The sequence below is a fragment of the Oncorhynchus mykiss genome, chromosome 16 (genome assembly GCF_057628025.1).
Source record: "Oncorhynchus mykiss isolate SJ-2025 chromosome 16, ASM5762802v1, whole genome shotgun sequence".
Taxonomy (NCBI): Eukaryota; Metazoa; Chordata; class Actinopteri; order Salmoniformes; family Salmonidae; genus Oncorhynchus; species Oncorhynchus mykiss.
Window position 1 is genome coordinate 16396998 of NC_143037.1, and position 15829 is coordinate 16412826.

Genomic DNA, 15829 nt, shown 5'->3' on the forward strand with positions numbered 1-15829 from the left:
AGGTGTGCCTTGTTAAAAGTTAATTCCTTTCCTTCTTAATGCGTTTGAGCCAATCAGTTGTGTATTGACAAAGTAGGGGTGCTACAGTATACAGAAGATAGCCCTATTTGGTAAAAGAACCAATTCCATTTTATGGCAAGAACAGCTCAAATAAGCAAAGAGAAACGACAGTCCATCATTACTTTAAGACATGAAGGTCAGTCAATATGGAACATTTCAAGAACTCTGAAAGTTTCTTCAAGCAAAAACCATCAATCTATGATGAAACTGGCTCTCATGAGGACCGCCACAGGAAAGGAAGACCCAGAGTATCTTCTGCTGCAGAGGAAAAGTTTATTAGAGTTACCAGCCTCAGAAATTGCAGCCCAAATAAATGCTTCACAGAGTTCAAGTAATAGACACATCTAAACATCAACTGTTCAAAGGAGACTGCATGAATCAGGCCTTCATGGTCAAATTGCTGCAAAGAAACCACTACTAAAGGACACCAATAAGAAGAATAGACTTGCTTGGGCCAAACACGAGCAATGGACATTAGACCGGTGGAAATCTGGCCTTTGGTCAGATTAGCCCAAATTTGAGATCTTTGGTTCCAACCAGTGTCTTTGTGAGATGCAGAGTAGTTGAACGGATGTTCCCACAGTGAAGCATGGAGGAGGAGGTGTGCTGGTGTGGGGGTGCTTTGCTGGTGACAATGTCAGTGATTTATTTAGAATTAAAGGCTAAATTAACCAGCATGGCTACCACAGCATTCTGTAGTGATACACCATCTCATCTGGCTTGCGCTTCAACAGGACAATGACCCCTCCAGGCTATGTAAGGGCTATTTGACCATCAGACGACCTGGCCTCCACAACCAACCGACCTCAACCCAATTGAGATGGTTTAGCAAAAAGAAATCCAAAATGGATGGTGTTAAGAGTTAGATGGGATGAATGGAGCCGAAGGGTGGGACTAATAACAAGATAACAAATGTAAAATATTCTGTCTGTAGAATGTATATAGGTTCAGAACTTTTGTGAAACAGCACAGTTAAAATATGTGGCAAATGGAACTGGATGGACATCAGAAATAGATGGGAGATGTTGAGGGGAGAGGAACGACAGGACTAAAAACAAACAAAGTATAACTATTGTAAAATATATTACGTTCGTAAAATGTATATAGTGTGTATAAGGTGGAAGTAGAACCCTAGTGGTGATGTTCATCAGTTTACTCCAATTAGGGGAGGGGTTGTAGGGTTAGCTGAAAATAATAAAATAAATATATTTTTAAAAGATACGTGTTTATATACAGTACCAGACAAAAGTTTGGACATACCTTCTCATTGCAGAGTTTTTCTTCATTTTTACATTGTAGAATAATAGTGAAGACATCAAAACAAAAAGTGTGAAACAAAACCAAATATATTTTATATTTGAGATTCTTCAAAGTGGCCATCCTTTGCCTTGATGACAGCTTGCACACACTTGGCATTCTCTCAACCAGCTTCATGAGGTAGTCACCTGGAATGCATTTCAATTAACAGGCATGCCTCATTAAACGTTCATTTGTTGAATTTCTTTCCTTCTTAATGTGTTTGAGCCAATCAGTTGTGTTGTGACGGTAGGGGTGGTATACAGAAGATAGCCCTATTTGGTAAAATATCAAGTCCATATTATGGCAAGAACAGCAAGAATAAGCAAAGAGAGACAGTCCATCATTACTTTAAGGTCAGTCATTTCAGATGATTTCAAGAACTTTGAAAGTTTCTTCAAGTGCAGTCGCAAAAACCATCAAGGGCTATGATGAAACTGGCCTTCATGAGGACCGCCACAGAAAAGGAAGACCCAGAGTTACCTCTGCCGCAGAGGATGAGTTCATTAGAGTTACAAGCCTCAGAAATTGCAGCCCAAATAAATGCCTCACAGAGTTCAAATAACAGACACATCTCAACATCCACTGTTCAGAGGAGACTGTGTGAATCAGGCATTCATGGTCAAATTGCTGCAAAGTTGCTGTGCTATGAGACTCAAAATTGAGCTCAGGTGCATCCTGTTTCCATTGATTATCCTTGAGATGTTTCTACAACTTGATTGGAGTCCACCTGTGATAAATTCAATTGATTGGACATGATTTGGAAAGGCACACACCTGTCTATAAGGTCCAGTATATGTACCACAAAAAATATTTGGGGGATTGGAAATGATGCAGACAATTACATTGATGAAAGCTACAATCTATCAGCAATATTAAAGCTGATCTACCCCTTAAAAAAATAAAATAATCTGATGTAATTTGTCAAAGACCAATTATTGGAAAATAGATGAGAATTGGGCTGCTTGTTTAGATGCAGCCTTTATTTCAAGTGGACGTTACATTGAGTAAAATGTTCTGTCCTACTATTCTTAGTGACTAATAACAAGTGGCCTATCCACTTCATGAACAATTGATCCCAGTCAGTTTTAGGTTCAAATTCTAAAAGATGTGCCATAACAAAGGCTACTCTGGTTGTGAACATGTCAAGAACTGTACGAATAGCAGGACTCATTGCCTGTGAAACATGATTGTATTATGGTCACTACACTATTTGTTTTCATATAGGCTATTCACCCATGCTATTCATTTGATTCTCTTCTTGCATATTGCCCATTGGGACAATTCTTGCTGAGACTGTAGAAAATGTTTTGTGACTTGTGTGTGTGTGTGTGTGTGTGTGTACTTTGTTTCTTATTTGGACTGTGTGAGGGACATGAGGTTGTCCTGTCCCACCGGCTTGACTAGAAGTCCTCATTAGAAGCAGCAGATGTTCCAAGTCTGGACCTGCACACATCAAAGTAGAGCTACACCCATCTGGATGGCTCACTTCTGCCTGTACAGACAACACCACCATCTCCTCCACAACTAGGTAGAATAATGAGACATTTCACAGAGGTAACTTACTTTTTTTTTTGTGATAATTTATCACATTTTGGGAGTAATAGCTTACCACAGAATGGGTCAGAATTGGTCAGTGTATATTCTGACACATGTGCCACCAAATGTTTTGGCCTACAAATAGCGAAACCAGCAGATGTATTAAGTGTAGGTAAGCATCAATATTGACCAGACTGTATACACCATCTATGTTGGAAAACAAACAGTGTAGCTGGCTCAGATATTGGTGATGAGGTGAACACAATTAAAACAGACATGCCGGGAAAAAAGTGCATTGTGGGATGCAAGGACTGGTAGGAGTATCGTCTCAACAGGGTTCTCGTCTGTTGTGGTTGTCACTACTCTGTAGGCTGAACACACACACACACACGATGACAGATACAATTCCACTGATGAAAACCATCCCTTTCTATGCATTTATTCATTGGATCCTTATCAGATCCCCATAACACAAAGACATACAACGGTTAGGGGAATTTGTATTTAGTACAACACTGCAATGTCAATCTAGTCATTTTATTTGAGGGAAGGACTCAGGCTCTTTCAGTGGATAATTTAAACCACTAGATTAGTTGGACAACCTGCTTGGGGTAACAAACAAAAAGCAAAAATACATGGAAACTCTAGCTTTGTTCCAAAATAGACCTTTTATTTTCAAAAGACACAATGTGTGTACAGTCTGTCTGGCGATGTGAGCCCAACATGGACTGTCATCCCCTCAACTCTCCTATTGTCGCTGAGTGGCATATCCCTTTTCACAGGAAGGATTGGTCATTATTTAGTGCAAACAGCAGATGGCAACATGACATTCTGAAGACAGGCAACATAGAGGAACAAAAAAATCTAACAATTTTTTCAGAATGGCACAAATTCCCCGATATCAGGGTACTCATGTCAACATGTTTGCTTTCAGAGCATATTTGATCCCAAATTATAAGGGGGAGAGATACCTCGGTGTCTCAGGCATCCATCGCTCATTGAATACATTAGTGTGATTGGTCATACGGTAGGTCAAAGGTCAGGATGGGGCCAATTCCGGGACTTAAAGTATCCTCTGAGAGCGACCAGATCCACAGCGGGGAAGTAGGCTCCAATACGTTTCCTCACCCACCATTTCCCCTGGGGACCACTGCCAGGCAGGGTGAACCTATACTTGAAGTGTTCTCCTCGGACCCACCTGGGGAAGGAAGAGGGGGGTGGGGGGGAATGGTTAGTGTGACTGACAGAGAGAATACAAAGACATTTCATATCGAGAGGAAACATTCCACTAGAGGGGGCTGGAGGACAAGGATTCTTTATTTATTTATATTTTCATTTAAGAGAATGTGAGGCTTGCACGTATTATAACGCAGGACACACCCACACACAACCTTCCAGTTCCACTCTGCTTCAGCACAACACTGCTGAGATCGGTTACGCCTTCAATGCAGCTGTTTCCAATGGCAACTTCTGGCCATTTTAAACAAATTAAATATACGTACTAAATAAACTCACACAGTATGTATCAAACTGATTCATGCCATCTTATGTTTTTATCATGGACAATCCTGTGGTGGAATACATAGTTTATTGGCTTTAAAAATAAGGGCTACCAGTCTCCTCTGTGTTAGTCAGTGTAAGTGTACCTGGGGTTGTCTCTGCCCTGGAAGGGGTTGTATTCCATCAGTGAAAGGATTGATGTGTCGTTGGCTAACAGTCTGCCTGCTATGTGGATCACCCACTCACTCTGCTCATAGGTCTGGGAGAGAGGGAGAAAGAGAGAAGGAGGGTTAAATACATGGAGAAAGAGGGTGTTCTGAAGAAGAGAGAAAAACAGGGGACATTTGAATGAAGGATCAACTGTCATGTCGAACAAAGCCCTCAATCTGAAGCAGTCTACCATTCCAAACTTTTGAGCTGATCTGCAACATCATAAACCTTCCCTCTCTTGCCAAAATGTCTGACTGGGATTTTCTTGGTTCTGGATGTAAACCAGCAGGAAACCCTATGCCCTGAGAAGGGGACAATAAAACAGCGCGCCACACGGCCGAGTCTCTGGCCAGAACTACACCTGAGAGAGCTGTAGCAAGAGTTGAGAATAGTGTGGGCAGCTAGCCCTGACAGAGGGAATTACTCAGAGCAGGTAGTTCTGGGTCTAGACTTTACACAGAGTTAGTCAGCTCACATCCAAGGCAGGATTTTCCCACAAAACCAAAAAACAGTAAAACAAATTAAACAGAATCCCTGATTCGTATATGTCAACTTGGAGCCGGGTACTGTAGATCAAAGGTCTTTGCTGAGTCCCGGACTCAGACTGTACCTGGAAGGCAGCGAACCACATGAGCCAGTCGAGCCTGTAGTGGTAGGGGGAAATTAGGCAGGGGCGTCGGGTCAGCTCCCCTGGCTTACACAGGAACTGGTACTCCTCCCACACAGCCTCTGGGTCCTTAGGGTCCTCATTCATAGTACCCTGCAGAATCACCTCAGTCCGCTCTTTAGTGATACTGAACAGAGGGGGGGGGGGGGGGGGGAGGGAAAGTTAAAAAGAATGGCAAAGAGTAGAGAAAAGGAGAGGACCAGAGAAGAATAGAATGAGAGGATGTGGCAATTTGGACTGATCAAGTGGAGAGATATAGAAAGTGTTGAAATAGAATGAGAGGAAGAGAAGGATACCTGCCGAAGGCTCCGTAGGTGTTGACGATGCGGAGCGGGTCAAAAGATATAGAAAGTGTTGAAATAGAATGAGAGGAAGAGAAGGATACCTGCCGAAGGCCCCGTAGGTGTTGACGATGCGGAGCGGGTCAAAAGACGTGTTCATCACCTGTTTGGAGCTCAGCAGGTTCAGCACTACAGGAACGCTCAGGTAGCCAATCAGAACGCCCAGAGCCACATTCACCACTCGACGAAAAAGCATACCTAGGATGGAGAAGAGGTGAAAAAAAAAGAGGAAGTGTGTGTGCCTGTGTGTGTGTTTGTCTGCCTGTCTGTGGAACTCAAGATCCCTCTGGCAGTAGCCAGAGAGAGGGGCTTAGCCTATGAGGTCATGAGGCATTTAGCCACTGACAACTGGAGGAGCTGACAGCTCCAAATCCCCACGACCTGTCTCGGATTGAAATGCCAACCCGTCAACCAGTCCCACGCATGTTAAAACCATCCATCAGAACTATACCTGTTGTTTGACTTAAATAATGGACTTTTATGACCCCCAAAAATTCTAAAAAGCAGCCATGGTGCAGGTAGAGAATGTTAGGGCCACTTAGCAGATATATTACCCAGCATAAAACTAAAGCCATTAGCGATTCCTGGGAGACCAATTAGCTAGAGCCTATGCCTGCTCTAACACACCACATGGGCATTCCTTCCTCACTTTCTCTCTTCCTCTCTCTCCATCACCCTCTTCCACATCATCTCCAGCTGTCTCTCGCTCTCGTTCCATTCCCTCCTCCCTTTCCTCAGCTGTCCCAGTAGTAATCCACACTCCTCCCATCGCGTCCAAATCGTAAACTCTTTCCTTTATGTTCATGTGCCAACTGCTAGGCACCCAGTCACATTGGTAATGTGTGATTAGTAATGCCTAATACCCCCTGCCAGCACCCTGGTGTTGTCTACCATCTGTCAAGGCCCTATAGCCTGCTAGCCCGCTCCAGATGTGCCTACAGCCAGGTGTGTGTGTTGGAGATTGGGATTGGAGGGTGGGGAGTGGAGAAGGTGGAGAGGGGTAGGGTGCTCATGTGGACCCACTCAATGACTGCTCTTTGGGGTTGTAAACACACACAAAGCTAAGCCAAGCACATGGGAAGGGGGAATCCATACACACACAGTGTGGCTGGTAGAGACATCAGTCAGGCCTACCCAGTGGAGCGGTAGTCATGTTGAAGGCTGATGCAATACCTCTTCTCCCTCTCTCTGCCTGCCATCATTAGTCCCAATCATAAAACACCCAGAAAGGATAGCAGGGCCTCTAACGCCAACTGGCTGAAAATAAATAACCAGAAATCCAGGAGAATACCCACAATACCATAGCCCTGTCTGTATCGATTACTTAATTTGTAAAGTTGGGTCTGGGCAGAGAGGGGTGTAGGTTGTGAGGGAATGAAGATAGAAATATAATTATCTATTTCTATGGTGTGTGGGCTCTAACTACTTTAGGAGAAATCATGTCTGTTTAGTAGGTACCCCTGGTGGGTTTGGGGGTCCATCCTGCTGCCTCCTCAGCCTGGAGGTCCAGTACGGCTTGCTTGGCCCCTCGGCCAGACGAGAACAGGAACCCCAGAGAGGCATCATCAAAACAGGCCAAACTGGGAATTATGGTCAGCCAATTGAGGAAGCTCAGGTTCCCACTCACTATCAGAGTCACCTAGAAGAGGGAGGAGAGGGGAGAGGAGGAGAAACAGAGAGGAGAGGAGGAGAGAGAGGGGAGAGGAGAAAGAGGGGAGAGGAGGAGAAAGAGGGGAGAGGATGAGAAAGAGGGGAGAGGAGAAACAGAGGCGAGAGGAGGAGGAAAGAGAGTAGATGGGGAGAAAGGATGAGGAGTGGTATTTAGATTCCTCCAAAAGGTACTGCCAGAAAGATAGCATGATATGACTGATGAGGATCATTTGCTTTGGCTAATAGTTCATCATACTGCAGCGGGCTGCAGCGGGGAAAGTCCTGATTTCCTGTATTCATTCAATTATAGCTGGCTCTGAATAACACTCCATTCATCAAACTGATGACTGCAGTTGCCATAAAACTGCTGTCGTGCACCAATGGTTCCACTAGGTGGCAATGTGAACAGAGCTACTCCAGGTATTCTTATTATTTGGCACAGATCTAGGATCAGTTGCCCTCCCAAAATCCTAGCCTTTCTACTGTCATCTCACCTGGAACACTATCTGCAGCGTCCCGTTGACCATGCACATGCGTCGCCCCAGGAAGGTGAAGAGAGGGACGATGAGCTCGATGAAGTGATTGGACAGAACCTCGAAGCGATGGAACCACCATGGGGATTGGTGCATATAGTATGACATGGGGTTTGGCACCGGCTGAGTCTGGAGGGAGAAACAGAATGAAAACAGACAGACGGAGACAGGCAGGCACTGGCAGTTTGTCAGACACACACACCACAGAATTGTACTGTTGATAACCACACAGTGCATCTCCAGAGATCGCATTAGAGAGGGGAGTCAGTACCTTCACTCCTTATTTTGGGGCCACCTAACCCACCACATCCTTCCAGTCTCAACCACAGAACTGGGATGACCCAGAGGACCAGACACTGACCCAGGGAGAGCACAACCACAACATGAGTACTTCCAGGTCAAGGAAAAAGCCATTTGTCTCAGTTTTAAAATAACCATATCGATACTCAAATATGAGCAATGACAGAGGGATAGAAAGAGGCAAACGAAAGATAACACTCATGCTACGGCAATGACTTAAGGTGTGTTTTTGCATGTAATGTTAAGGATAAGCTAATGAAAGCACAGCTCATCACATAACACTGCATGACCTCTATGTTTGCATGGATTTACATGGTGTCCCTCCAATGACTGCATTTGCATGGCGATGAATGGCAGGGAGATACTGTATAACTTAACATCCCCACCAGCTTTCCCACTGGCTACAATGACTGCCCAAATGACACCTTGTGCCAAACATGAAATGTAGCTGATCTTAAATGTAAAATAGCTATATATAAAAAGTTCCCCCTCATTGTTTTGGCATAAAACCATGGGACAGAATGGCGTGTGGAAACGTGTACAATTATAACACCACACCTTCAGGAAGGTTTCCAGAGCTAAGTCAAGCTACTGCCTATTTTAGACATGTCCTGAGAGAGCTCTTTCAGAGCAGAACCAGACAGGGCTGGAGAGTGAGAGAGACCACACCCCCAGACAGCCGAGGGCACCAAGCCTGCAACCCCAAACATACAGCAAACAAACTAACAAAACAACACCCACCAACCCCCCTCAGCCAGCCTCACATAGCTTCTGCAGTCTTCTTGCCCATGATGCATTGCGCTGTGTGGCCCTGCCGTGAGTTTTGAGAGATTGGAGGCTGAAAGGGAGCAGTGTGTCAGCGTCAAGGGGGGGCAGGCAAACCTTACCTGGCGCCCTTGGCTTCCGGTAGAGGGGGTAGGGGGTGTTAGGGGGGGGTGAAATGTAAATCCGCTTTACCCCTGGGGGTGTTGACAGGTTAGGAGCTGGCAGGTCAATGTTTAGATGGGGATATGGGCCCGTTAGCCTGCATGGAGGTACTGAGTCAGTCTTCAGGATCCCATATATGCTTTTCCATAACCCCAAGTTAAACAACATGGACATCCAGGTTGAACACAAACACTATTGGAATGCTTCCTTTATTTATTTATTTTTAAAACTATTTTTGTCAAATTCTACAAGGCGTTCATTTAGTCTCTGATCCATACAGGTTCACTTGGCTGACCACCACTGTTGCTAGAAACCCATTAGCCTCCACGTGAGGCCTTAACAATGCTGACATAATGTAGTCTGATGGATCTGTAACAGGAGGCTCAATGGGCCTGAATGAGTCCCCTGTTTCTCAGCAGACTCTCTCAGATAGGCGTGATGGTCCACAGACCCTTTTAGTTAACAGGGTTTAGAGAGGAAGGTGGTATGGTGAGGTGCCAGGCATCCCTCCACACCTCTCACCTAGGAACCCCCAAGACAAAAGCAGCCTGGAATAAGGGAGGTTGTGGGCATATTTGGACATAAGTGTTGAGGTAAAATTTCAAGGCAACAATTATGACAATACTGATAGGGTAGAGGAGTGACAACATGGACACAAAAGGTACATGACACAAATTAACATGGACACACTTACCCACTTAAAAACACATGGACAAACACACAAAAACAAACACTAACCCTCAAATAAGGAACAGAAAACAGAAAATCGTGGCCACGAATTAGAAGCCATGCTTGACCAGTTAAGACATTTTAATGTCTGTTCAATGTTTCACCCACCCCGTCTGTCCCCCTTACAAGGCAGCAAATTAGGCCATTGAACACAGAGTTAACTCTAATTAACCTCAAATCAGTTCAACGGGTCTCCTCCTTATATCATCATGAATCTTTATGGCCTATAACTTGCTAAAAGCAGGCTCTTAAAATGGCGGGCATAAAGAAATGAATGAGGAGTCGTATTGACCAAAGAAAATAACCATGTTTCCCATTTAATGGGAAATCCACCCAGCAGGCGAACAGAGCAAAGAGGAGCCGTGCCGGACAGGGCTAACAGACTAAGAATGGGTTTGTCATATGTTAAAACCTGTACAGTGAAGTTAACCTACTATACAAGGAAGAGAGATTCCTGGTGTCAATAGTGGGATGAAGTCGCCCCTGAACATTGATCCAAGGTCAGTTTAATGTGTCGTCCCCTTGATGGTTAAGGTTAGGGATTTGGTGAGGGGAAGCTGATCCTAGATCTGAGAGTAAGTTCTACCCAGACAGAACATGTCAGTACAGTATGTATGCATCAGTACAGTCCAGCCTAAGGACAGTAGACCGTTCAGGGACTTTTTCAAGGCCATAAAAAGCCATAGTCAGTCAGACTCCAGGGAGACGTGGTGTATTCCTGGTCTCTGTCATTAGACAAAATGCTCCATGCCGTCTCATCTCCCAGCTGTGTGGGTTATAGCCTGGAGATGACACAGCTGTGTTCTCCCTTCCTATGGAGAAAACCCAACATGAGGCTTGTCTAGCAGCCGTTGTGGCAGACAGTGGCTCCCAATGTCCTATCATATGCTAAGAAATGTATCGTCACACATTAAGTAAACAGAAGTAGTATTTCTTATCCAGGACCAAGACTTAAACCATTGCCTCAGTTTCAATTGAACTTTTAGGTCTATGTGTAAGCTTATTGTTTAGCCTGGGGAGCTCCGCCTAAGGAGAATATCTAGCTTGGGGAAGCACTGGTGTGTCCACGGCCAGCCAGACAGGAGCAGACAAGGATTGAAGGAACTGTATTGCACTGAACGCACACGCACCTCGTAGTGGTAGTCCATGCACGTCAGGTCCCTCCAGCAGCGGTCCCCTCTGATCTTTATCAGCCCCTGTAGAGAAGACAACGACATGTCAATCATTCAGCTCAACTCAAGGTGACATTTTCATGGTGCAGACTTAAAAATGGGACCCTCCAACTTCACCAGCCCCTTGGCCAGTGGTTCTGTCCAGGTGTGTTAGTTTGTGAGGTTTGTGGAGAGCATATCATTGGGACATACAGAAATGACATGTCCTGCTCCAATTGACCAACAGTCTATTAAAATCTGTAGATTTTGTATCTAATTTAACATCTAAATTACCATGAAACCAGAACTTCAGGCCGACTACCATGTCAATACACCATATAAAATCAGTGATCATTCAATATGAACCATGACAGTAGGGTGGTGTGCTAACAATCACAATTCTGAAGGATTAAAAGATGTGGGTTGGTATGATACAGTTTGTATGTACATTAGATAAGAGTGACTCCATATTCAACCAATCTCCCTCATGATGGCCAAAGTAGCATATTACTTCTGTTGGTACCTAGCTAGCACTAGCACGCTAGATAGCGGTTAACTCTGAATCGCCAATGGCTAGCTAATGGTGAGAGCATAGCTACTCACAGAGGCACTCAAACAAGTATCATGTAAAACAACCTGTTTGTTGCATAAAGGCTCTTTCTGCTCGTCAATTCTGGCAGAATAAACATTTGTAAACAGCCAAGGCAAAAATCTATTTGTTGTGATTGAATAAACTGTCTCCATTCAAGCCTGGTATAAGTTGCAGTATTGTCTGCCTGTACAAATGAAGAGAACGTTTGTTGTATTGCAAAGAGGAGAGGAAAGGAAGATTTAATTACTGCAATATAATTTCCACTTTCATTCATTCCGCTATGCGTCTGTTGAGGTACAACGGGACTTTACATCACAGGTCACACCATCACTGTGTGTGTGTTTATGTCGCCGGCTAGATGAAGACAAGGCCATAGAGGAGCTCAGTAACTTTACTGTGTCTTGTCCACTTGAACAGCTCGTAGTAGCAGCTCTGTGGGTCTGTAGTCGTTTCTAATATACTACTCTTCGTTCTAAGCTTAGTGTTAAGGCACATGGTGAAGTTGCCCCTACAGGTCAATCAAAATAAATAATATACATTCGGAAAGAATTCAGACCCCAATTACTTTTTCCACATTTTGTTAAGTTACAGCCTTATTCTAAAATTGATTCCCCCCTCTCAAATCTACACACAATACCCCATAATGACAAAGCAAAAACAGGTTTTTAGAAATGTTTGCCAATTTATAAAAAATAACAGTGAAAAATGACATTTACATAAGTATTCAGACTCTTTACTCAGTACTTTGTTGAAGCACCTTTGCAGTGATTACAGCCTCGAGTCTTCTTGGATATGACGCTACAAGCTTGGCACACCTGTATTTGGGAGTTTCTCCTATTCTTCTCTGCAGATCCTCAAGCTCTGTCAGGTTGGATGGGGAGCGTTGCTGCACAGCTATTTTTCCAGGTCTCTCCAGAGATGTTCATTCAGGTTCAAATTCAGGCTCTGGCGGGGCCACTCAAGAACATTCACTTGTCCCGAAGCCACTCCGTTGTCTTGGCTGTGTGCTTAGGGTCGTTGGAAGGTGAACCGTCGCCCCAGTCTGAGGTCTGGAGCAGTTTCTTTTTAATCAAGGATCACTCTTTACTTTGCTCCATTCATCTTTTCCTCGATCCTGACTGAAAAACATCCCCACAGCATGATGCTGCCACCACCATGCTGCCACCACCACCGTAAGGATGGTGGCAGGATAACCCCAGATGTGACGCTTGGCGTTCAGGCCAAAGAGTTCAATCTTGGTTTCATCAGACCAGAGAATCTTGTTTCTCATGGTCTGAGAGTCTGTAGGTGCCTTTTGGCAAACTCCAAGCGGGCTGAAATGTGCCTTTTACTGAGGAGTGGCTTCCATCTGGCCACTCTACCATAAAAGGCCTGATTGCATAGATGGTTGTCCTTCTGGAAGGTTCTCCCATCGCCACAGGGGAACTCTGGAGCTCTGTCAGAGTGACCATCGGGTTCTTGGTCACCTCCCTGACCCTTCTCCCCCGATTGCTCAGTTTGGCCAGACAACCAGCTCTAGGAAGAGTCTTGGTGGTTCCAGACTTCTTACGGTGTTATTGAGGACCTTCAATGCTGCAGAATTGTTTTGGTACCCTTCCCTAGATCTGTGCCTCGACACAATCCTGTCTCGGAGCTCTATGGACAATTCCTTCAACCTCAGGGCTTGGCTTTTGATCTGACATGCACTGTCAACTGTGGGTCCTTATATAGACAGGTGTGTGCCTTTCCAAATGATGTCCAATCAATTGAATTTACCACAGATGGACTCCAATCAAGTTGTAGAAACATCTCAAGGAAGAACAATGGAAACAGGATCCACCTGAGCTCAAGTCTCATAGCAAAGGGTCCGAATAGTTATGCAAATAAGGTATTTGTTTTTTAAAAATGTTTAATAACTTTGCAAAATGTCTAAAAACATGTTTTAGCTTTGTCATTATGGGGTATGGTGTGTAGATTGATAAAGATTTGTTTTTATTTAATTAATTTTAGAATAAGGCTGTAACGTAACAAAATGTGGAAAAACTCAAGGGGTCTGAATACTTTCCAAAAGCACTGTATGTACAGTGGGGCAAAAAAGTATTTAGTCAGCCACCGATTGTGCAAGTTCTCCCACTTAAAAAGATGAGAGGCCTGTAATTTTCATCATAGGTACCCGTCAACTATGACAGACAAAATAAGGGAAAAAAATCCAGAAAATCACATTGTAGGATTTTTTATGAATTTATTTGCAAATTATGGTGGAAAATAAGTATTTGGTCAATAACAAAAGTTTCTCAATACTTTGTTATATACCCTTTGTTGGCAATGACAGAGGTCAAACGTTTTCTGTAAGTCTTCACAAGGTTTTCACACACTGTTGCTGGTATTTTGGCCCATTCCCCCATGCAGATCTCCTCTAGAGCAGTGATGTTTTGGGGCTGTTGCTGGGCAACACGGACTTTCAACTCCCTCCAAAGATTTTCTATGGGGTTGAGATCTGGAGACTGGCTAGGCCACTCCAGGACCTTGAAATACTTCTTACGAAGCCACTCCTTCGTTGCCCGGGCGGTGTGTTTGGGATCATTGTCATGCTGAAAGACCCAGCCACGTTTCATCTTCAATGCCCTTGCTGATGTAAGGAGGTTTTCACTCAAAATCTCACGATACATGGCCCCATTCATTCTTTCCTTTACACGGATCAGTCGTCCTGGTCCCTTTGCAGAAAAACAGCCTCAAAGCATGATGTTTCCACCCCCATGCTTCACAGTAGGTATGGTGTTCTTTGGATGCAACTCTGCATTCTTTGTCCTCCAAACACAACAAAATTCTATTTTGGTTTCATCTGACCATATGACATTCTCCCAATCTTCTTCTGGATCATCCAAATGCTATCTAGCAAACTTCAGACGGGCCTGGACATGTACTGGCTTAAGCAGGGGGACATGTCTGGCACTGAAGGATTTGAGTCCCTGGCGGCGTAGTGTGTTACTGATGGTAGGCTTTGTTACTTTGGTCCCAGCTCTCTGCAGGTCATTCACTAGGTCCCCCCGTGTGGTTCTGGGATTTTTGCTCACCGTTCTTGTGATCATTTTGACCCCACGGGGTGAGATCTTGCGTGGAGCCCCAGATCAAGGGAGATTATCAGTGGTCTTGTATGTCTCCCATTTCCTAATAATTGCTCCCACAGTTGATTTCTTCAAACCAAGCTATTTACCTATTGAAGATTCAGTCTTCCCAGCCTGGTGCAGGTCTACAATTTTGTTTCTGATGTCCTTTGACAGCTCTTTGGTCTTGGCCATAGTGGAGTTTGGAATGTGACTGTTTGAGGTTGTGTACAGGTGTCTTTGATAACAAGTTCAAACAGGTGCCATTAATACAGGTAACGAGTGGAGGACAGAGAAGCCTCTTAAAGAAGAAGTTACAGGTCTGTGAGAGCCAGAAATCTTGCTTGTTTGTAGGTGACCAAATACTTATTTTCCACCATAATTTGCAAATAAATTCATTAAAGATCCTACAATGTGATTTTCTGGATTTTTTTCCCTCATTTTGTCTGTCATAGTTGAAGTGTACCTATGATGAAAATTACAGGCCTCATCTTTTTAAGTGGAAGAACTTGCACAATTGGTGGCTGACTAAATACTTTTTTGCCCCACTGTATGTATGTATGTATGTATGTATGTATGTATGTATGTACAGTGCCTTGCGAAAGTATTCGGCCCCCTTGAACTTTGCAACCTTTTGCCACATTTCAGGCTTCAAACATAAAGATATAAAACTGTATTTTTTTGTGAAGAATCAACAACAAGTGGGACACAATCATGAAGTGGAACGACATTTATTGGATATTTCAAACTTTTTTAACAAATCAAAAACTGAAAAATTGGGCGTGCAAAATTATTCAGCCCCTTTACTTTCAGTGCAGCAAACTCTCTCCAGAAGCTCAGTGAGGATCTCTGAATGATCCAATGTTGACCTAAATGACTAATGATGATAAATACAATCCACCTGTGTGTAATCAAGTCTCCGTATAAATGCACCTGCACTGTGATAGTCTCAGAGGTCCGTTAAAAGCGCAGAGAGCATCATGAATGTATACAATGTATACGAAATGCTTCAGTCTGGTTTTAGACCCCATCATAGCACTGAGACGGCACTTGTGAAGGTGGTAAATGACATTTTAATGGCATCGGACCGAGGCTCTGCATCTGTCCTCGTGCTCCTAGACCTTAGTGCTGCTTTTGATACCATCGATCACCACATTCTTTTGGAGAGATTGGAAACCCAAATTGGTCTACACGGACAAGTTCTGGCCTGGTTTAGATCTTATCTGTCGGAAAGATATCAGTTTGTCTCTG

The 15829-nt window shown here is 44.0% G+C and overlaps 1 protein-coding gene across 4 annotated transcripts in view; it reads right to left on the bottom strand.

Moving 5' to 3' along the window:
• Nucleotides 1–3544: 3544 nt before the first annotated feature.
• lmf1 (lipase maturation factor 1) overlaps nucleotides 3545–15829 on the bottom strand; it is a 29604-nt gene continuing 17319 nt past the window's right edge. For 3 of the 4 annotated variants that reach the window (XM_021564922.3, XM_090202041.1, XM_090202042.1), the window contains 7 exons: nucleotides 10883–10948; nucleotides 7758–7925; nucleotides 7072–7252; nucleotides 5658–5811; nucleotides 5216–5399; nucleotides 4542–4654; nucleotides 3545–4093 (listed from right to left, as the gene is read on the bottom strand). In XM_021564922.3, the coding sequence (XP_021420597.3) occupies nucleotides 3928–4093; nucleotides 4542–4654; nucleotides 5216–5399; nucleotides 5658–5811; nucleotides 7072–7252; nucleotides 7758–7925; nucleotides 10883–10948 (1032 nt within the window). In that variant the 3' untranslated portion in view covers nucleotides 3545–3927. Of the gene's footprint in view, nucleotides 4094–4541; nucleotides 4655–5215; nucleotides 5400–5568; nucleotides 5812–7071; nucleotides 7253–7757; nucleotides 7926–10882; nucleotides 10949–15829 lie in introns of all 4 variants that reach the window. The other variant, XR_016487152.1, reaches the window with a different exon arrangement.